The following is a 23,211-nucleotide window of genomic DNA, read 5'->3' as shown; positions in this document are numbered from 1 at the left end:
CCTCCTCCTCCTGCCCAGTGGGTCCCATTGGGTGTTACCACCAATAATTAGTGAGTCAATCACCTGAGAAGATAAGAGCTATCTCAGAGCCACTCTCTACACTGGCTTCCTATGGATCAAATCAAGCTCAAGTCTCAGTCCTTATCTTCAAGGCACTCCATGGATGGGGCCCAGGATAGCCAAAAGATCACCTAAGGCTCCGGGGGGGAAGACTTGGCACAATGGAAGTCTGTACAATAAGGGTAAAGCTCGCCTGCATGGGAGACGGAACTTTCCCAGGGGCTGATCCGAGACTGGGGCACAAACTCCCCCCAGGCACTAAGGACCATCACAAGGCTCACCACCTTCCGCTCCAAGAGCAAGGTGCATTTCTTATAACCTGCCTGCTCTAACATGAATACAGAGCCACATGTGTATTAACAAAGCAAAGCAAGACAAAATCACCCTACCAAAACAAGACACTCCACTGCACACATTTTTCAAGGGCAGAGGATGAGAGAACTAACAACATGTGACAGATATCAGTCACATCTCTTCATGCACAACTACAGTGATCAGGGAGGTACAAGAACCTATGTAGACTAGAAGGAAGTCAGGCTACCAAGAATTCTCATTCTCTCTCTCTGCCCAACACAAAAGCACTAGAGGCCTTACTCTCCACTCATGTACTTCATTTCTACACCAGGGGAACTCCAGTATCACACTGATCTATGGGAGAGGAGAATTGGGTGCTTGATACACACATTTTTCCTAGTGACCCAGATGATAGAGTTGTCCAGTAAACAGTCCCCAATGCAGCAGCAGCACCATTGCAAGGAGCAGGGTTTGGGAGGATTACTTCAGTCTTTTATAGATGAAGGTGCTCTGAGTTTCAGCAAGCACAACCCTACCTTAGCAGCGTGGCCCCAAGGCCCTTGTAAAGCCCCGCGATGCCTTTGCTCCGAAGTAGTTCCCTGGTGATTTGCATCGCCGTGGTCCGTGTCTCCACTACCGACTCTGCTGCCCCAGCACTAGTGGTGGAGGAGAGCTGGGCTTGTGCTGCCATTAGCTTCTTCTGGGCCGCTGCATGGGAGTGACAGTTATTTATAAACATGTGCTATGAAAAACACAACTTTCAATTACTGCACGGCACCAGTGCCAAGGCTATACAGGGACTTGGACGTTTCAGAAAGGAAGATGTCTGTGGTGTAAATTGGATACTGGTGAGATGGAGGGACTCACAGCACTGGCTAAAGCCAGCCATGTACCCTGCAAGCTCCCTCCCCTCAGCCCTGCAGCATGCCTCAGTCCTGGGCTCAAACCCAACTCTGCCACCACACCTCAGTCCTGACCTGTAACATCGCCCCTGCAATTCTACTCCTGGGTCTCTCCTGAGCAGACATGGTCAATCATGCCAGGCTTGCGTGGTGTGGAGAACTGACTGCTATAGACTAAGCCGAGTACAAGAGATCAATGCAACAGGGACTTTAAAACCTATTGGGACACAGGTCTTCAGAGGGGAAAGGCCACCAAAGCACCCTAAAAATAAGTAACGCTCATTCTTAGTACCTTCCCTTAAACAGCCACATTAAAATAAAACTGAAGAGCGCCCTGAAATAAAGTACCCTAGATCTACGCACTATGCTACCTATCTCCCATTACCTTTCAAGCCCTAATGCACTTCTACTGTTTGGTCAGTAGATGGAGCACATGTCAATCCCTAGGCCATTCTGCAGCTCCCATAAATACACTCTGCATCGCAACACAGAAACTAGGCCTTGACTGTTCACAGTAGTGGTAATCTTTTTCAAACCCCCTGTAAATAGTTTACACACACACCCCAGAGCAAGGTTTGCATTAAAATTGGCAAGGGAAGGTTCTTGGAGAGGAAAAGGGAAAGAGAAACTATAACTCTCTGGGGGTGTTTGGGTTATGGGGTCCCACAATTAGGGTGTGATGTTACCATGTGTAATCATAATGGTACCTCCACAGAAGAAAGTCCCTGGACATGCAGTTATGTACACATCACACTGGGCATACAGTCTCCCCTGGGATGCTGGGTATGACAATTTAGCTGCTTTGCAGAATGTAACCCTACAGGTAATATGGAGGCCAAGCTGGAAGAATCCTGATCTAAGCTGGCCGCAGCCTGGAGCTGGGAAAATGCGTGGGAGCCACTGTGGGTTAGCTGAGTAGCACCATTAACACTCTACCTGATGGGCATCGTTTAGGGGATTTTAGGACCTATGCAGCATTTCTGGTGGGACTCCAGAAGAGATTTAGGTTTTTAGCAACACTTCTCTCCTTTCCACAGATTCTGTTATTCTAAGTAATTATCTTATCATTCTATTTACATTATTTCTGTGAAGACACTAGTACCAGCCCATGGTGGACAGCTGGTGCAGAACTAACAGCTCTGTCAACATGTCTCACGTGGGCTGCAACAGGACTTCTACGCAGTCTTAACTCAACTCCCTTCCCCATCCCCAGCGCTGCCCACGAATCCCAGAACTGACATCACCCTGGTTTGTACTCATGATCCCCTCTTTCCCCTCCCTGCAGCTCTGCCAATGCACCCCAGTCCTGACCTGCAACACCACTTGCTACCCCACTCCTGGGTTCCTACACAGTTCTGCCTATGAACCTCGACCTTTACCTGCAGCACCCTTTGCTATTCTAGCCCTAGGCCTCTCTTGAGCAAAGAGCACCAAAGGTGCCAAATGATACCATCCTTCTCTATTAGAGACCAAGCTGAAATTGAATTCCATTCCCTGGCTACATGTGCCTTTGTCTGTCCCTATCTGTGAGCTGATTACGCACACTCTAGCCCTGAACCAGAGTTCTCCTTTCACTCTGACAAGAGAGAGTCTGCAATTTCCTCAGAGACTCCGCTCCGAGATCAGAGAGGAAACTGGTACCCAGAGAGGCGAGGAGGATACGGGACAATGACAAAGTCCCACAGGAAGAGCAGAACTGAAATGGTCCCTCCCTCCCCCCAAGAGCAGCATGCCCCACATGGGGAACTTCGGTCACTGTTCAAAAAGAGCCGATTGACTCTTGTTCTCATTCCCTCACAAGAAAAAAAACACAAAACAGATGAACTGTACTACGGGACTTTTACAGGCAACAAGCCACTTGTGACGGCCTGGGGGAGGAGGGGATAACAGGGTGAGACACACCGAGGGGAAGTTTCACAGGACAAGCACAAGGGGAAGTTAAACCCTTCTCCTGTGGCATTAACTGACAAGTTTTAATAATTCGTGAGCTGAATGCGATCATCTCTACAGCATGCACAGCAGCCCACCTATCCCCTCCTATGACATAAGCACAGGTAGTGAAAAGTGCTTCCTTGTGCCACTAGAGGGGGCTCCAAGAGGCCAGTGAAAAAAGCCTGCAGGGAAGAGCATGGGGAAAGCTCTGCTACAGCTTAAGACCCCTCTGCAGAAGGGAGCAGTGACCTCTACACTCATTTCCTCCCCTTCTCCCACAGTCTCACTCTCCCCACCCCCACTGCCCGCTTGTTGTACAAGGAGAGAAGAGATGTGCAAGGTACCAATTCGGCCTGCATCCTGCAGCTGGATTTTGAGCATCTCCATGGGAGTGGTGACAATCACCTGGCAGGTGCCCGCCCCGCAGCCGGCCAGCATCTCTTTCAGCAGCGTCAGCTTCTTCCTGCCCAGCAAAAGAGAGATTCAGTCAGAAGATCTGGCTCAGAGTAACGTGCCTCTGGAACAACACAGACAGCTGGGTTCCCTCTGAGAGGGATGCCCGCTCTCCATCCCCACCATGCAAGGCTCCATCCCCACCATGATGGAATTACAGGACAGATGGTCCTGGGCCACACCGCTGATGCACAGGCTGGGACGCAAAGTGGATGTGGTCTGTACTGGGCACAATGAGCCAGCTGGTGTCAAAGGCTAGGTGTTTTGGTCCAGCATAATCTGCTCTGGAGCAGGGGAGCTCACAGCTCCCCCATACACTGAGCTCCCAGGAAAGTCAGAAGTACCAGAAGTTACCACAGGGCCATTAGCCTTTAACGGCCTGCGGCTGCAGAGGTCAGCAACCAGGAATATGTTCTCCTTCACCTCCTCCAAAAAGCCAGAACCCCACAAAACAACAGAGTCAAGACTTCAAAAAGGAACTGCTGAATTGGGGCGTTCAACTTAAGACACCTTACTGAGGCCTAATGTGCAGAAAGTGCTGAGCACCAGCCCTTTGAGAATCAGGTCTCCTTAAGGCACCAAAGATGGGCACCCAAGATCACTATAAAAAAGTTTTCTAAGAAAAAAAATCAAATCAGCCAGAGGTTTGTTGACTGCCATAGCCAGGCACCCTCACTTAGGGCTGGTCTACTCTAAAAGATTAGGTTGGTTTAACTAGTTTGCTCAAGGGTGAGAGCAGCATTGTCAAGCTGACCTAAATCCCCATGCAGACAGCACTAGGTCAATGAAAGAATTTTCATCGACCTAGCTACCACTTCTTGGGCAACTGGATTACCTACACTGACAGGAGACTTCATCCCGTCAGCACAGGTAGCATCTACACTGAAGCACTATAGTGGTGCAGCTGTAGCGTTTTAAGGTGTTGCCTACACTTACAAGAGACTCAGTGTCAAGGTGTCATCCCAAAATTTGTCCTACCTTAAAAAAAAGGTTATAATAATAATCTGATAAAAGTCCTCTGTATCCTAAATATTTACTATAAAAAAAATCTACCATGGTGAAAAATAAACAGCCCAAACACTATTTTTTAATAGGAGTTACTCTAAAGCAATGTTTTTGCTCCTCCTGATGGCTCTATGGCAATATTTCACTGACACACTATTCCAAGGTGGTACCGATACCACTGATGATACAGACACAAAGTCAATTTGGGTTAGCAAGACATACAGCTGCATTTATATAAATACAACCCCATTCGCTTGTTAACAGAACCATAACAATATCCCACTGCATTGACCCAAACACTTTAACAGCCATTGTGTTTTGAGGGTTAACTCCAGCTCTCTACAAAAGAGGGGAGGACGTTGAACAGTTTCCAAGTAGAATAAGAACAAAACACATCAGTAAGTGATTGGGGAGTGGGGGTGGGAAATCAGGTTTATTTTAAAGCCTCTAAGAGAGAGTCTTTTAAGTAATAAGATGTATAAACATTGTGACACATTCTCTGGGCTATGCCAGCCCTTCCTTCGCCTTGCCGATTAACAAGAGGTGCACCCCAATCCCCAAGTCCCTTTGAATTGTTCCCCTGTGATATCCCCACCCCTGACACTGGCTATTCACATAAATCCCAGACCCCCTGCACCCAAAGGTGCAATGTACCCCGGTTTAGCTGTAAACCACCCAGCACTTGTGAGCATTTATAATAAAATAGAAGAAGGTTTATTTATGAATAAAAATTTAAATAGAAACAAGAGTGCTGGAAACAAGTAGTTACAATAAAAAAAAAAGTCAAAAAACACAAACCTGGGTCTACACTTACCAAGTGTTCCCTTTCCTATCTAATAAAGTAGATTTCCTCCCAAAGTTCAGTCTACTGCAGAGCTGGCTGGTTTCTCAAGAACCAGTGTCCAGAAGTTCATGAAAGCACCCGGCCCTCCCAGGCAGGGATTTTCTTCAGTGAATGGATACAAAGTGCCTTATCCTACATTGTATTACACTGAAAACAGACTGGTTTCTATTCACAGGCAGGACAAACCCCTGCTTGCTGCAGTTTCTTTTCTACCTTTCCATGGTTTCAATTGTTTGTCACAGTCTCTGACAGTTTTCCATTCACTGTGGCAAGGGTAGACAACAGAACCTTGCATTACCCTGCTGGCTGATTAGGGAGGAGTAACAACTATCTTTGGTTTGATTGGGTCATCACTGAGACACAGTACCTCCTGGTGACTAATTTCTCCTCCAAGACCAGACAGCGTACTTTCAATATTCCCAATAGACATAATTATTCCTTAAACATTATCCGTGCATACATCTCGCAACAATTATGAGTCTTGAGTCTTACATGCTACTCTTTATGAATAAATAGCCTGTGAGATGTGTTGGCCTGGTGAATCTGTCAGGTCTTAGGTTACAGCTGTTTGCAAAGAACAGGGGAACCTTTGCCAACAGATCTCTGTGTCATATATTGAACTTAATGGGCCAGACCCTCAGACGGTGCAAACTCAGCACAACTCCACCGGTTTAAGTGGAGCGATGCTGGATTTACACTAACAAATAATGTTTTGAAAGCATCCTTCAAGCCCAGACTATAAATAAGCTCATGGAAGTGTCACACAGTTTCCGCACCACCACCTCAAACAAAATACAGTGCACTTAAGAGTGGGTCAGAGATCCAGTGAGTTGTCAGCATCTCCTGCCATAGGGAAGAATCAGGTAGCATGAGAAATAGCCTCACTCCCCTCTCCTCAGCAACATTCCCCCCTCCCACCCCCACCCCTTTAAAGCTCCCTCAAGGCTAAATTCACCTATCCAGTGACGTGACAGGATTGCTAGTCAGGCTGCTACCCGCAACTAATCCCCCCATAGCCTGCATGTCAGCTGTTCAGATTTCTCTACTTCACATCTGCTCCGGGGGAGGATGTCAGGGAAGGGGATTATGGGCATAAGGCCTCAGTGAAGATTATCAATGACTAAAGACAGATTTCCCCCTTGAGAATGAAGGAAGGAATTTCTCACCGAGTTTCCTTCTCGAAGCCCCCTGGGCACAGGATGATCAATGAGTTGCTGAATTATTAGAAAGTCACCTGCAGAGAGTCTGGGTCCACATGGACCTTTTCTCCCCTTCGTTGAGGTGTTTTAAGAGACTCAGTGAGGAAGTGGTTGTTTTCCTAGGGCAGTTGTCCCTCACTGCTGGATTGAGGGCTCTGAATTCTTGGGAGAGCTATTCAGCAAGCCTCTGATTGTACAAGAGCCCAAGAAGCAAGGGCCTCACCCCTTTCAGTCGCTCAGGCACCAGGCAGGGTTGTGTGCAATTAAAGGTGAATGCCAAATAAACACTCCATGTTCTATCAGCATCACCAGAACAAGTAGATTCCACCCACTACCACCTGCACACTAAGCGTAGGGCCAGCACCTCCACTGGTGTATGTCAGTATGACTCCACTGGCTTCTATGTCACTATGCTGACAAACACCAGCTAAGGATCTGTGCATACACCATTTTTAGAAAGCACCAGCTCCATCTATGCATCATCCTAGGTGCCTAAATACTACAGTAAACAGGGAATTGTGGACCAGATCCTCAGCTGGTTTAAACTGGGGTAGAGCAACTGAGTTCAAGAGGAGTCTCACTTAATTTACCCCAATGGCAGTCTGACCCTATCAATGCAGAGACCATGTACCATTCCTGCACCTGGTGTAAAAATAGAATACCTTCTGGCAAGCATGCATCAGGGCTGAGTACTCTGGTGTGGAAGCCATCCATTTGAATTTCCTGACATACTGTATGTCATAAAAACTGCAACCATAAGGTACCATGTTCCATCCTCCAAAACAGCTGAATGGTGGCCTTCAAACCACCCTTGTACACACACGCCAGCCTGAGACAAAGAATGAGGATTTTTAACCTGAGTCAGTGATCTCGAGAAGGCTATAAGCAACTGGAACTGTGGTTTCAAAAACGAAGAGCGAACCACAGTAGCGTCACTGTAGAGTTCGCACTGTGATGGCGAGAGTTAAAAAAGCAACATTACAACCACTTCTCTCTGTGACAGATACGTTCTGTTCCTCCACTGGATATAACATCAATCCCTTTTTAATCCCCTCACCCCACATCTGCCCCCCTTTAGGACGGTACTAACACTTGGCTCCCAGAACTAGCAATGCAATCTCCAGGGCAGTGCACTTGGCATGCAGTTTAGAAGTGAGAGGGGCCAGGGCAGCATTGTCTCAAGCGTTGCTCCAGCTCAGTGGTCACACCACCGCTGAAATGTGACCTAGCCGTCCCTCCAGCCAGACAGAGGGGCAGCCAGGCCAAGTGGTGCTGTGACCTGGTGTGTGGGGAGTCTGTTCCTGCATGGCAGAGCACAGGGGAATGCACCCAGATCTCGACTCCTGGCAGCACCAGCTCATGCACTGTGTGGGTAAGCGAGAAATATCCCAAGTAGTATCTGAATTGGCACCCTGTTGTGTCGCATTGGTGGGCGCGGGGTTAAACAGCGGTCATGTTCTAGCCTAGCGGTGACAGTACTTCCGTGGTGGGAGAAAAGATGGACGAGAGAGACAATGTATAAATATAAACACAGCCCCCCTCAGAAGAAGTCACCTCTGGGGTGGAACACAACAGCTGTTTAACCACACACATCAACACTACCACAGAATATACAGGGCTGATCCAAAGGCCACTGGAGTCAATGGGAGTCTTGCCATGGGCTTTGGATCAGATTCCTAGTACATTTGAACTTTTTGGGAAGAGTGCAAGACATTATGAAATAAAGAGGAGTCAGGGTCAAACTTGGGATCTGATGGAAAGAAGTATTCCCACCAGGAGCCGGCAGAACGGTCAGGGTGCCTGCCATTCTAGCAGCATTAGTCCCCAGCACGTACTGGGAACTAAAATCTCTCACATTTCTCTTCACCGAGCAAGACAATCCTCTGTACACAGTGCAAGAAAGAGGGGGGAAAAATACCCATTTCCCTGCAGAATTCACTTCTGTCAGCAAAGAAGCAATTAACGCAATTGTGCTGGGCTTGCTAGGAACCAAAATCACTGAATCAGCAGCTTTCCAGCCCTGCTCCAGAACAGCAAACAAAGCGAAGGTCAAGATAATATATCAGAGGGGAGGGGAGGGAAATCAATTCTGAGAATGTGCCTTGGAGAGGAGCATTCAGCAAGCCAGCCGTCCGGACACTGGGATTTTCTGTAAGCAAAGCACCCCTTTTATAACAAACCGAGACAATTTTCAACCCACTGAGGCCAAAATACTGGGCAGAGCCTAAATACGAGACACCCTACATAACTGCCACCACCCACCACAGCTGTACAGCACGCTGAGTTTAAGAGGCAAGGGATGAAATCCTGTGGGGCAGCTTAAAGGCTGCTCTCAGTGCAAATGCTTTGTAGAGGCTGAGAGTCAAGGCTAAGATTTCCAGAAGTGACTGTTGAGTGAGAGTGCCTGGCATGAGACACCTTAAAGGGGCCCAATTCTCAGATGGGTGCTTACCACCCACGCTCTGAAAAATCCGGTCCTTTAAAACAGCTCTCAAGTTGGACACCCACAAATGAAACATTTTAAGCGTATGCTGGCGGCCCCGTTGATGTCAAGGGTTCTTATGCGCATGTTTAAGTGCTTTCCTCAATGGGGCCCTAGCAACTCCTCTCCTGTTTACATATTGCTTCTCTCTGGAGGACAAACGCATCTTATCGACTGGTCTATGTACCTGGGTCTCCCACTGCGGGAAAGAGCAGAGACTTCCAGCTTCAAGGAGGTGCAGGAAGAACACCTCTCTCCATTCTCTGGAGACTGGAAACCCCCTAGTCTCCCTCTCCTGCCTTCTCCTAGTCCGAGGGGCCTCAGAAAGGACAGACGCATAAGAGGAGCAGAGTGAGAACCCTCATGTGGCTCCTCTGTCTATGTAGTTCTTGGAGCCCCAGAGAATTGCCTAGCTGAGACACCAAAATCAGAGGATGACATCAGCTCTAATGATGGGGATGAGGCACAATCAGAAGAGACTCAGAATTCCCTTCAAGGTTTTTTTTTTGCATCTGAGACACACACAGCAAGCCCCAAGCCGAACAAAACCAGGTCAGCTGCAACCTGGAGGATATTACAGCATCCTGTCGGCTGGTTTCCACTTGGAAGAGATCTTACAAGCATGAGGCCTGCTGCACCCAGCTGCCCATGGTGGACTCCTTGGCTGGACACAGTGAGGGGTAAAAAGAAGCTTTTCTTTTGTAAAGTCAAACAGAGAAACAAAAGCACAGAGGGAAATGCAGCAATAGCCAATCCCAGATCATGAGACACCCCCACACCTTGAAATCCTGGGGGCACTTTAAGTACAGTCTCAGTCAGCCTTTTGTGACTGTCAGTGACTGGGACATACACAGTCATGCCTAGTGGTCAGAGCAGGAGTCATGCCCAGGGGTTAAAGCAGGAGGCAGTAACCAGGAACCAGAGCCCCGGGTCAGCTGAAGTCAGAAATCAGAAGTTGGAGCTGAGGGTCAGAGCTGGGTTACCTGCCGTGCGGCAAGGCAAGGCTGGGAACACCGAGTTGCAGGACCCATCGCAGCCATAGGCAAATGCTTGGCGCAGCCACTGAACTGCTGCTGGGTTTAAGAGCCGGTCCAGTGACCCTTTTGACCAATCAGGCCGTCTATTACAGGCCCCTTGTGCTCATTAGGTTGCCTGGAGACTGGCTCTGCAGCAAACCCTGACTCCTGACACAATCCACATCTTTGAAGCAATTAATTTTTGCTGGTCACTCAAGGCAGGTTCACTGTAAGACTGCAATTTTCTGTGGAAAATAAAGATAGCCAGGTGCTTTGTGGATTGCAGTGTCACTCAAGGATAGGTTGTTTGGGGTCATATGGCATCTGCCACAATACAGGACGGGGACACCCCCCTCCCTTTATTTACATGTGCGCGCGCTTTTTATCAGACAAGCAATGCTGACTCATGCAAATCCTGAGCATACTTCCAGCTGGGCAGCACTGGCAGATCTACAGTTAAGACCTTCAAATTCAAATTGCCAGAGAAGATCTTCGCAGCTCCCACAGTCAGACAAAAAAAGAGAAGCTGCAATCGCGTCACTAGGCTGGGCATCAGCCAAAGCCAATATGTGTTTTAAGAGCACTGTAGCTACACATACAGAAGAACTAACTGTTCCAGCAAATATGACCTGCTCTGTTAATGCAAGACCTCCTTCCTACACCATGTAAAACTAAACTCCAGACAACAGGCCCTTGGACTAGAATAAACCACCTCAAACACATGCCTTTGCAGAGCTCTCATGCTCCTTACAATCCTTGTAATCACACATGCAGGAGTGGAGGCGCATTCACCTGCCATGCAGCGGGCAGCCTTGCCTTTCTACAAGATAGCAGTTTGTTATTCATGTCTAGGTCTTGTACCAAGAGCTCGCCCAAGGCGCTGCTGATCGACAGCCCTGGAGTTCTTGATTTAGTCACAGACCAGGGGGCACAGGCTGAGCCGTGTTAGCAGGGCAGGGTGGATGCAGCTCACGCTGGCGCTGGCATTGCAGTCCCTTGCTCTGTGTTTAAGCAGAGTAGTTCAGTCTGCTGGGTTGCCAGCCCTGCCCGACAAGCCTGGATTGCAGGGAAGGGGGCAGAGGAGATGGCATTTCCCCCCCAAAGGAAAAGAGCTGCCTTGATGGAAAAATTCACCACAGCAAGCAGTTTGAGGAAAGGGATCAAACACAAGGTGAACGAGGGAGGAGTTGTAGGGGGCATACGCTTGGCTTCATGAACAGGGCAAAATGGCCCCCTTCAGTCATCTTATAGTTAACCATGGGTCTGCCATAGCTCGGAGAAGGTCCAGTGAATGCTCAGGCAGCAGCATGGGAAGAGCACTACAATGGGCAAGCTCTTTTTATAGATTACACCTCTCTCCATCCCAAGGCACTTAAGAGTTACAGGGCAAAAAGGATGCTATGCAGCAGCTTCTGCTGGCCCTTATGCTACCCAGGAGACATTACTGCCCATTCAGCCACCTCCCACACTCCATACAACACGAGGACCTTCCAGACCTCACTCCATTTTAAAAATCAGATCTAAATCTGGGCACCTACCACAGACATGGGACAGTCAATATTCTGTAAGGGACAGCCTAGAAGAGCCCCCTTTCCACAGAGGAGAGGAGAGATATTCCCATCTCTCTAGGGACACAGGTGAACTACCCACCACCACATCTGGGCATCAGCTGACACTTCCTGCTTTCGAACCAGGACTCTTCCCTCCCAGAGTTCTCCAGCTGACCGGAAACACACTGCTCCAGAGCAAACGCCTCACTGCATTTCTTCCCTGGCCTAGACTCTCACTCCCCAACTCCGGCCAGCATCCACCCGCTGCTGCAGGGCAGGGCATGCGGCAGGCTGAGCCAGCACCTTCCCTTCCCCCCTCCCTCTTGAAGGGGGATCCAAGGACAGCGTGGCAGAAAAACACCTCCCTTAATCCACAAGGTCAACACGAAAGGACAAGACACCATTCAAATCCCACAGAGCTTCAAAGCTCATCCAGGGCCAGGCAGTGAGAGAATCGAGCAGGGACCGTTCATGTTTATCACACAGGCAGGACCAGCTCTGGCTCCCCAATAGCCTATTCATGCTCTAGGCTGTCACCTTGGCTGAGGATCAGAGTGGGTTGTGAAGGAGCTTTGCCAGGTGCCTTTCCCCAGGCAGGAGAGGGAGAGGCAACATGCACTGACTCAGCACGACAGCTCGGCCTCCGTGTTCAGTGGTCTGGGACCTTTTATTTGAATGCAACAGATTAGGACTGAGTGGCATCTTCCGTACTTTATTCATTCCCAGCGGTATTTAACTGGGAGCACTGCCCAGTACAGCCCCAGAGTCCCTGTGCGATCCATGACTGCAGTGCATGCCATGGCACTGGGGCCAGGCAGCTGTTCATCAGTTTAGGGGGGGTGTCTATAGTGTTATATCTGCAATATTTCACAATGGAAATGAAGAGGGGCTGGTAGCACTGGCTACTGCCAGGCACAGTGGGAGTAAGGGTTCTCCCAACTCCCCGTCCTGCTCTAACACAGCAGAGTCTTAAGTTAGATCCCTGCTGGCTATACTAGTCCTGGGACTCTCTCAAGCAGAGCCTGCCAAATCACCCCCCACACACACACACCCCTCCCCCCAGTGCCTTGCGTTTACGCCTATCACTAAACCACCAGGCAATTCATAGCCGAGACCACATGCAATTGGATTCTCATGCCACCTAGACCAGACTGCAACCAAGCTATCCAGAGCCAAGTGAGAAACTGCACCAGCTATTTCACTATCTCCAAGAAAGACTCCAAGACTGTTTGGGTTGGAATACGAAAGCTCGCTGCTAACTGCAGAAATGGCGCTTTCCCAAGTTAATGCAGGGCCTGTCCCTGCCACAATATGCATTCAGGAGCAGCAGGAGTTGCATGGAGAGGCCTATTTATCCTAACGACAACAACCCCACACACTCTGATTCAACCACAGCACTGCCCACCTCCTCCCTTATGCAAGGGAGCCAGGAGCCTAAGAAATCAAAACTGGAAGTCCGCTCCCAAAGCTGCAGACAAAGACCTACTACACTGCTGTACATGACTCCAAACACAAGTCATGCTAACCAGCTGCATCCCAGCCTATGCACTGCCTGGGGCTGCTTGTCACAACAAGTCAGATAGTCGCAGGGTGCATGGAAGATTCAAGGTACAGTCCTTTCCTCTTCTATTCAAAGCTCTAGAGCCTTCATGGGTAGGATCCAGCCTTCCTCATGCTGAAAGACTCAGGGTTAAACATTGATCTGCCAGGATGCTAGGTACATTGAAGTGTAGGCTTGCCAGAGGATGCTCTCTCTCTGCCAGTCTCAACTGATTGCTCTCTGGATCACCTGGTTGAAAAGATACTCCAAGGGTAAATGGCTGGCAGCCCCCGGCCATTCTCACTTCCTTTCAACGTGATCCTTCCAAAGCCTGTGGAGCCTTCACCGGTTTGGTGCCTCTGGTCCTCAGATAACCCAACGTTAATAGCAAGTTAACAATCTGCAACATCTGGGCTCAGACCCAATGCAATCACAGCTCTGTCTCCCCTCCAAGCTTCAGACTTAGCTACTTGGAACAAGGACAGATTCTCTCCCTGTTTGTACATAGCACAGAATAGCCACAGCTACTGAAAAAGAAACTTAAAATCTAAGGAAAAAAACCCATGATGAGTAATTACAGGACTATTGGTTGGTGAATCATAATGGTCATACATGAGGATCCATAACTTCTTGTTCTGGGGTTATTAAATCACTAAAAAGTCACATTACATAAAAGGCATAATGGGCCAGACCCTCAGCAGGGGTAAGTCAGCATGGCTCCATTGAAGTCAATGAGCTATACTGATTACACCATCTGAGGATCTGGCCCTGTACTTTATGTGGAGCTGATGAATCAAAGAATTGGTAATGGGATATGGACCTTTTCAGCTGTAGGTCCCTAGTGCAAATCCAGCTCAGGTAGCTAGTGGTCAAGAGCTGTGACCCTATACAGGACTATTGTTTACTGGCTCATGTGAAACAGGTATCTAATTCCCAGGGGACAGACATCCACACCACAGAAGTCCCTACCACAGATGGCCCTCTTAGCACCAGGGTCAGAGAGGTCAAGGACTAAATGAGCCACAGCCCCTGAACTGTCCCCTCGGCTGGAGTAGCAATATCTTAGCAAAACAAGCAGTAACTATTCAATGGATACAGGACTTCAGACTTCATGGCTATCAATTTGGCACCTTTCACTGGCACTAAGTTCACGTGAACAAACATTAAATGAAGCCTGTTTTACTGACTTATGACCTTTATATGCAGGTGAAGTAGCAAATGCCAATCATCAGAGACTCAAAATTCACTCCCACTCCCCAGCTGCCAAATATCTTCAAAGAAATCAAACCCCATGAGATTGCAAAGCCACGAGCTGGTGCTAAGCTTGGGGTCTGAGACCATCCAGAACTCAACTTACCACCTGCTCAAAAATATAGTCATTGCAAGGATGGGAGGAGCAGGGGAGAGTCCAATACGGGGTTGAGAAGGCGAGACCATCTCAGCAGTTACGTGACCAGTCGCTGATGCTGTGTTCTTGTGCAGATGTTTTCTGTGGAAATTCTGGCTGAGATTTGGGACTATTTCTGGGAGCTTCAATAAAACTCTCCAGGGAGGGGCTTTTCACTTTCAGTTCTAAAGCACAGTGCACACAGAATGCTAGTGCTGGCTGAACTGGTTCAAAGATTAATCAAATTTGCAAGTTGCCCAGCTGCACATCACCAGGTTATTCAGAGGAGACCAGTCCCAGTGAGCCCACGTCCTAGCACAAATCCCGTTCCAGCACTGCCAGTGGTGCAAGCCATCCACTCACCCATCTTTGGAGAGATGATACCGGAAGAAGTCATTGGCCGCTAGCTTGATGGCCTTTTCTGGTGTCACTAGAGTCAGATTCACCGCAGCCCCTGGGAAAGAAACAAGAGGAAGAGAACACTGTAGCAGCAGGAAAGACTTGTTAGCTAGACACATTCAGGAGTGCAGTGGATAAGTTTTAGTGGAGTTGAAGTCAAAACCGGGCTAGGAACAAAAAAAGGGGGAAAGGTTTCAAAAGTGCCCAAGGGATTTAGACACATAAATGCCACTGAAAGTCAACGAATGGGATTTGTGTCTAAACACATTAGGCTCTTTTGAAAATCTCCCTGAAGCATCTCAGTTCCACTTTAAACAAGCTGTTTATAATTCCCATGGCATTGGTGCAGCCCACCTCTCTCTCTCTCTCTCTCTCTCACAAATTCATATCCCACTGAAGTCAAAGGAAAGACTCCCACGGACTCCAGCAGGCTTTGGATCAGGCCGCCCAAGGAGGAAGGACACATTTTATTAGCCCTGCAGGCAGCCTGTTAATGCCTCTTCCCAGCCAGGAAGCATCAAGCCCCCAGAACAAGACTGCCACACTTAATTTGTCTGCAAGTCAGGTAACATATACAGGCCAGGGCCTGATCCAAAGTCCACTGAAGTCCATAAGAGTCTCTCCAGAGACTTCAGTGGCTTTGGATCAGGCCTTTGGCTAGGCGCTTGCACTTGTATTTCCTTATTGTCAGTGTCATCTTTCCAGCAGCCTCCCACTGCGCTTCACTCCTTGTCTGTAAGACATCGCACCAGGGCCCCCGGACCAGTCCCAACTGGAGCAAGGAGACTGCCTCCCTCTGCGCTGGTACATAAACTGCGCTTCACACCCACTGGACTTTTAAAAGTATGCTATTATTGAGAGAAACAAATGGCAAATCCCTATATTGTGGCTGCCACAATGAATGACATGCCCTGCTCTATCCCCAGACTGACAGCTATGGAGACCAGTACTAGTAAAACACAGGGGCACCCTAACATTAGTTAAGTCACCCTGAAAGGGAAAATAAAACAGTTGCTGCACCCTGGCCTGAGCAAAAAGTCATAATGTTTGGTTTGTTGCTTCAGGGCATTGAGCCTCCGAGAGACCTTTGTGTCAGAAGGGACCTCCAAGGGTCATGTTGTCCATTCCCATCCTGCACCGGGGCAGGATCGATCCCTAAGTCACCCTCAAGAGAGGGCACCCAGTTTAGGCCTGTAGTGGGGTGATCACCCCGCTCTGGCCCTGGAAGGGTACAAGTAGCCCTGGGGAGGGCTGCAGTGGTAAAAGAAGCCCTGGAGACGGCTGCAGCTCAAAGCTGGGCTGATTGGAAAAGCAGCCACAGCTGTAGCTGGCTTAATAAGGGCCCAGCGGGCCCTTATAAAAGGGCAGTGGGCCAGGAGCAAACAGACTCTCTCTAGCTTTGAGAGGGAGGGACCTGGCTGCAGAGAGCTGAGAGAAAGTTCCTCGAGTGCAGCAGGGCTGGGGGAAGGCCAAGGGAGCTGGGGAGCTCCAGCTGGGAAACCCCCCAGGCTGTGGCCTAGTGGAAAGCCAACTGGGGTTACAGGGGGCAGCCCACAGGTAGGCAGAGGCGGCAGATCCAAACCCAACCTTGCCTATGATGAATGGCTTACACTGCAGTCTGCCCCAGTGCACGGGGGCAAGTTGGGGACTAGCAGTAGCCTATGACTGAGGTGGGTAGTGGGTGGGGGTTCCCGAGTGGGGAGACCCAGAGACTGTGGGGTACAGCCAGAGGGCAGCACCCCAGCCTGAAAGGGGCACCGGGGTCCAGGAGGGACTCAAGCCAAGTAACAAGTGGGACACTTGCCTGCAGAGGGCACTCTGGAGGCTGGGGAGTTAATTCCCTGGATGACCAGCAGGAGGCGCTGCAGGGATGAGTCACACACCGTCACAAGGCCATCGGGCTCTCTGGCACCCACAATACTTGGGAAATGTCTCTTCCATTCACAAAGCATTTTATGGAACAAAGCCCTACCACATGCATGTGAGGAAGTGCTATCCCCATTTTAGGGATGGGGGCACCCAGGCAAAGAAAGGTTAAGGCCTATATTTTCAAAAGGATCCACTGATCTCAGGTGCCAAACCTGACATACCTCCTGATTTTCATAGGTAATGAGCACCTAGAAATTCAGCCAGAGTCAATGAGTACTGTGGGTGCTCAGCACCTCTAAAAATTTGGCCCCATGTTTCTCAGGGTGGGCACCCAAAAACCACATTGCAGAACCCAAAATTAGCAGGCACTTTTGGAAAATGGAAGCGCTCAAGAACTCGCCCAAGGTCACAGAGTGAACCAGGGTCAGAGCTGGGACCAGAACTCTGGAAACCCTGGCTACAGGTCCTGTGCTCAGGCAACACCTCTCTCCACACTGTGAAAAATCATCCTTGTAAGCAAAGAGCCTTCACTGGTTCCTGCCAGACAGGACATGCTTACGAGCCTCTCTCCAGCTACCAAGAGTCTATCTTAAGACTTAAGAGGCAAAATCTTAAACACCTTCCTGGTAAGAGACAGGCCTGGTCTACACTGGGAGGGGGGGCGAGTGTCGATGTAAGATACGCAACTTCTTATTCCGACTTACCTCCCGTCCTCACTGCGCGGGATCAATGTCCAAGGCTCCCTGTGTCAACTCCGCTACCACCGCTCGCTCCAGTGGAGTTCTGGAGTCGACGGGAGCGCGTTCGGGGATCACTATATCGCGTCTAGATGAGACACGATATATCGATCCCTGAAAAAATTGATCACTACCCACCGATACAGCGGGTAGTCTGGACGTACCCAAAGACGGATCAATCTCCTCAGTTCACCTCATCAATGAGCAAATGTCAGATGGCAGTGACTTCCACAAGCATTACATCCAGGACATCCTGTGCCAAGTCTCTCACTCTTACTGGGACTCTTGCAACCTCCTCGTGAGGCCAGACATTGGTTCAATCCCAGGGGCTTGAGCATGTGATCAATAATTGCAAACTCGACCCTCTGGTGACACACACCTGACCCCCACCACTGACACATGAATGTTTTCTCTTGGATTTCCCTAGTGCCACTCCCCAGAGTAAATAGGCAGCATGTTCACAAGGCCCCATTCTCAGATGTGTGCGCCCAAATGCAAGAGCTGGATAATTAACCAAGTTAACACCCCCCCCCCCCACACACACACACACACAGTGTTAAGAGGAGATTCTTGCAGCTGAGAAATACACCTCCTCACCTCCCACCCTATGTCACTAAATAACGTTACCTAGGTAAAAGAAAGAAAACCAAATAGCACCTCCCAATTTCATATCTGTGCAGATGCTTTGGGGAAAAAAACCGAACGACACCAGAAGGTGGGAAATGGGAGAGCGCTGACAAATGTGGAAGCCCTCAAACTAATGAGGGTGTTTCAGATCAATATTATCTCCCAATCTCAAATCAATTGGAAGAAAACCCCCACTACATGTAAAAATTAATAGACATGGGATTTCTGCTAAACCTTTGACATTTTCAGCAAAGCTGCTTAAGAGAATATAAATAATCCTTGTTCTCAGTAATCCACAAGAGCTTCCAAATCACCACAGGAGGAAGAAATTGAGGACTGAAGCAACCTCTGCAGTACCCAAATATGCCATCCCCCGCAAAATATTTTGCATATCCAAAATACACAGATGTTTTTTCTAACCCAAGTTCACTCGTTGGAGCTCTCCATGGACTATAAATAAAGCAACAGGATCTCTACGGGTATGTCTGCACTGCATAGTAAACCCGAGTCTGTGTGACCGGTGCTTGCAAACCCATTCTTTCCAAGATCACCTTTGAGCAACCACACTGCATTGCTGTGCACAACTCATACCCATGCCAGCACATCCATGCAGTGGTACACAGACATGCCACTCTAGGGATTAGTTCATGGTGTATTGTGGAAAAAACTTGACAGCAAAGGATTGGGAGGCAGGATAAACCGCTACCATAAAACAAAAAGGTTTTAAAAGAGGTGGGAAATCCCATAAACTTCAGCATGCAACCAAGAGTAACTGCCCGACCCTTTTGCAGCCCTAGTAAATCTTTTATGCGGGCCTTCCGTTTACAAAATCCTCCAGGCATTGTTATAAAATATATTCTCTCATAAAATCCTGTGTCCTAGCAGCAACCTGCAAAGTGCTCCAGAGGTCAAATTGCCTTTTTTTTTTTTTTTTTTAAAATAAAAGTAATCCAGGATCAAGGCTTAGAAATATACTAGTCCTGAAAAATGTTGGTATTAGTCCTAAGAGTATCTAGCCCTCTCGGGTCATTAGGCGCAACTGTACAAAGCAGTGGTTTCCAGAGCTAGAAAAGAGAGAGACAGTGGCCATTAAAATCCAATCCCAAGTGAAGTGACACACAAGAAAGCATGATGGTAATCGGAACGATGGGTATTTCAGTCTGAGCTTTCGTGATCTGCCAGAGTTCAAAATTAATACTGTAAACCATTGAACAGCTGAGATTCCCACAACAGTCTTAACGCCCACATGACCGTGACTCAGTAGTTACATACCTGATGTTTTATGGCCAGAAACAAACAAAACTTAGCAAGAGGCATGTAAATCCAGCTCAGCTTTCCCACCAGCAGTGTTATTTGGGTAGGGTTGTTATACTGGAGTGGCCTTGCTTTGGATTCCATTTGCAGGGTTTCATATTTTGGGAAGTCTGACATTCTGTTGCATGCAGATATGATGTGAATGCAACAAGGTGAAAGAACGTGGATGAAGTGGAATCTCTGGAGACCTTCCAGCAAGGAAAATTAAGGGTAAAAAATAAACTCAAACCAGTTTGGTACTGCAGAACCAATACAGAACCTGGGTGATCCAGGGAGGTCAGAGGAGAGTGGGGTGTTGCCATACATGCACACCTCTGCTGCATTCTCCTTGGGAAAGGAGAGGGCAGAGGGTGAGCAATATAAAAATAGCCACCAAGAATATAAATAGCATACGTTAAGGCAACGTTTTTTGGACATGACCTCAGCAGCCTGGAATAGTTTTGGCAGGTATCGTGCAAGCCAGGGGACGTCGCTGAGGGTATTCTTAGCAGGAGTCCCAGAAGGCTGTCCAGTTTGCGTGCGAAGGACTGAAGCACTGTTGTCATGCTGCAGTTTGGAGACAGCTTGGCATAGCGACAGCATCATGCTCAAAATCCAAAGTGACTCAGGAACAGAGCCGGCTGGGAGGCACAGCATGGGCTTATCTGACTAGCTGCCAAGAATTCTACCGGGACCCAAAGGCGGCCACATGTTAGAGTGTATGTGAGCAAGTGGAATCCCACCTTCCTTTCTGTTACAGTGAAGGATACGTGTAACAAACAAAATCAATAGGCTTGGATCAGGCCATTGGACCCCTTAACAAAATCTTGGGTTCTCCTTGTAACAGGTTACACAGTTACTTCTGGGTCAGAGAAGTGCAAAGCGCACATCTGTCCTGTGATAGATCACATGGAAACTGCTCTGATAATAAAGGCTCCTCTTACCTCTCTAGCTATATTCGGTACTTTTATGTCCCCCCTCCCCACCACCATATATCACAATATTCAATGCACTTATCCTCCCAATGCCCCTGCGTGGTAGAGTGCAGTGCTATTACCCCTGTATTACAGATGGGGAATGGAAGCACAGAGACACTTAGGGTATGTACATCACAGCAGCACAGCTATGGCACTACAGCTGTGCTGTTGTAGTGTAGATGCTTCTTGCGGAAGCGGTTTTTCCAATCACTATAGTTAATCTGCCTGTCCGAGAGGCAGTAGCTGGAGGAAGAATTCGTCTGTCGAGCCAGCTGCATCTGCAATAGGGGACAGGTCAGCCTGCGTCGCACAGGGTGTGATGTTTTTCCACAGCCCTGAATGATGTAGCTAGGTCGACCTACATTTTAGATGTAGGCCAGGCCCCGGTGACTTGCCCAAAAAGTCAGCCAGTAAACAACTGCAGCAGGAATGCAGCCCAGACACTGCCATAATATTTGTCCAGTTGGTAGAGCTGGACTGAAGCATTGTTTAAAGTCAACAAAGCCACCTGTCAGAGCCCCTTGTCATCCTGCAGCTCCCATTTTTCTCCTACATAGGACCCTGCCTCTCAGCCAGGGACTGAGAGATACCAGCAGTAAACACCATGCTTTTGAGCACAGCCGGATGTGGCAGGCTGAATGATTTAGGGATTGGCAAGGAGACGATACGGAGCCTTTCGCCCCTAGATCACTGGCTCAGATATAACTCAGATTGGGAGCAACAGGAGTCCACCTCCTGTGCTGACTGTTCCTACACACACAGGCGGGGGTTAGTAGGGCATTTTGGGTTTGGAACAAGGGGCTAGATTGCTCTAAGATGGTGCAGGGGAACGTAAAGCTATTTGACACTCCTTGCCCTCTTTCAGTTGTTTCCACTCCGGTTGAATTCTCCCCTTAACAGAGGCAGAGCTGAGCCCCCAGCTGCACTGACCGTGCTCCATCCATGGCCACATTGCTCCCTTGCAAACCTGTAACAGAGGGGAAGCTGCAGCCACTTCTCAACACCACTACCTCCCTACTTCCAACCAGTGAACACTCTGCCACCGGTGGCCTAGAGCATGGCTAGCAGTGGCCAAATCCAGGCTTAGACCCGGGGGTGAGTTTGGGCCGGTATGTTTCTGCATGGTTTTGATAGGATGACTATGACTTCTACGTGTTTTTACATCTGATTTAAAAAATATACACACACACAACTTTGGTAGAGCTGGATCCAGTTAGCTCTGACATCACCCTGTTTGCTGCAATGTATTTACCAAGGATACAAAGCACCCTAGAAATCCAGCCCTTGGAGATGTGAATATCATTTGCTTTGGAATATTTCTTTAAGATCAAATTTGCTAAGGTTCTGTTAGGTTAATAGCCTCCCTGTTTAGGCACTGCTCCCAAAACCACCACCACAATCAGCCAATCCGTAACCAGAATCCACCCCGCCGCCCCCTTTTCCTCCCATCAACAACCTGGGCCAGAGAAGGCTGCTCTCAGCAGCCAATCCGCTGTTCCCATTATATCAAACCACAGTATTCCTGTTTCCCTGGAAACCTAACAAAGAACTGGCAAGATATAGCATGCCCGGGAGCCGCAAAACTCAAAGATCTCTGGAGTCCCACTAACAAAGGGAGCAAGGATTCATTTAATCAAGTAATCTGAGAACCTGTTCTTTATCTGTACCAGTGAATAGATACTATGATGATTGCAAATATTTCTGAGGTATTTATATAGCACCATATACTTACAGCTAGATACCAGTTATAGAGTTTAAGACCATACAGGACCACCAGATCACCTAATCTGAGCTCCTGTACATCACAGGCCCCCAGCACCACCCAGGACCTGCACATGAAACCCCACAACCAGACTTAGAGCAAAGTATTATCGAGCACAGGAGACTAAGCTATTATGTGCCATAGACGGAGAACAAAAGGGACCGAGGTACACCGATGTCCAGTGGCAGTGAATTGATTGAGATACACCCAGATAATCCCAGCAAGTGACCTGCATGCCATGCTGCAGAGGAAGGCAAAACCCAACCTTCCCCACTCCCCAAGATCACTGCCAATATGATCGGGGGGGGCGGGGGGGAGAAGGGAATTCCTTCCTGACCCCACCGATGGCGATCAGTTAGACCATGAGCATGTGGGCAAAAAAACAGCCAGCTAGCATCTGAGAGAGAGAGAGAATCCTGGGTGCCATGTCAGAACACTGGCCCATCCTGTGCAATGTCTCACCTCTAGCAATGACCTTCCCTGATGCTTCAGAGGAAGAAGACCACACACACACACACACACACACCCTTCCTGACCCCTGCAGGTGACCAACTAAAGCCCAGAATCACGAGCTTTAGGAACATAAGAAACTGGAAGGCCACTGAATCTTGCCCCTCTCATCACAAGCAACCACAGCATATAATCCCACTGCCAAATTTGTCCAGCTTTCTGTTAAAACAATGTAAGTTGTTTGGCCCCACAATTCCTAGTGGGAGGCTCTTCCACAACCTGACCCCTCTGATAGTTAGGAACTTTCTTATTTCCAGCCTGAATTTGTTCATAGCCAGTTTAGAACACATGCTAAAAAGCTCACCAGAGGGTCACCCCAGCTCCAACCTTGGGCTCTGGTAGATTTTAGTCCTTCAAAACCCCAAACTGGGTT

The 23,211-nt window shown here is 48.6% G+C and overlaps 1 protein-coding gene across 10 annotated transcripts in view; it reads right to left on the bottom strand.

Moving 5' to 3' along the window:
- The window catches only part of SLC25A22 (solute carrier family 25 member 22), a 118,618-nt gene that overhangs the window by 42,776 nt on the left and 52,631 nt on the right, over positions 1–23,211 (bottom strand). For all 10 annotated transcript variants that reach the window (XR_005597352.1, XR_005597349.1, XR_005597350.1 and 7 more), the window contains 3 exons: positions 15,028–15,118; positions 3,533–3,651; positions 891–1,062 (listed from right to left, as the gene is read on the bottom strand). Coding sequence is in view for 6 of the 10 variants with exons in the window: in XM_039533471.1 (XP_039389405.1) it covers positions 891–1,062; positions 3,533–3,651; positions 15,028–15,118 (382 nt within the window). In the remaining 4 variants the exon portion in view is untranslated. The remainder of the gene's footprint in view (positions 1–890; positions 1,063–3,532; positions 3,652–15,027; positions 15,119–23,211) is intronic.

Source organism: Mauremys reevesii, linkage group 4, assembly GCF_016161935.1.
Source record: "Mauremys reevesii isolate NIE-2019 linkage group 4, ASM1616193v1, whole genome shotgun sequence".
Lineage (NCBI taxonomy): Eukaryota > Metazoa > Chordata > Testudines > Geoemydidae > Mauremys > Mauremys reevesii.
This window is presented reverse-complemented; position numbering and strand designations above follow the sequence as displayed.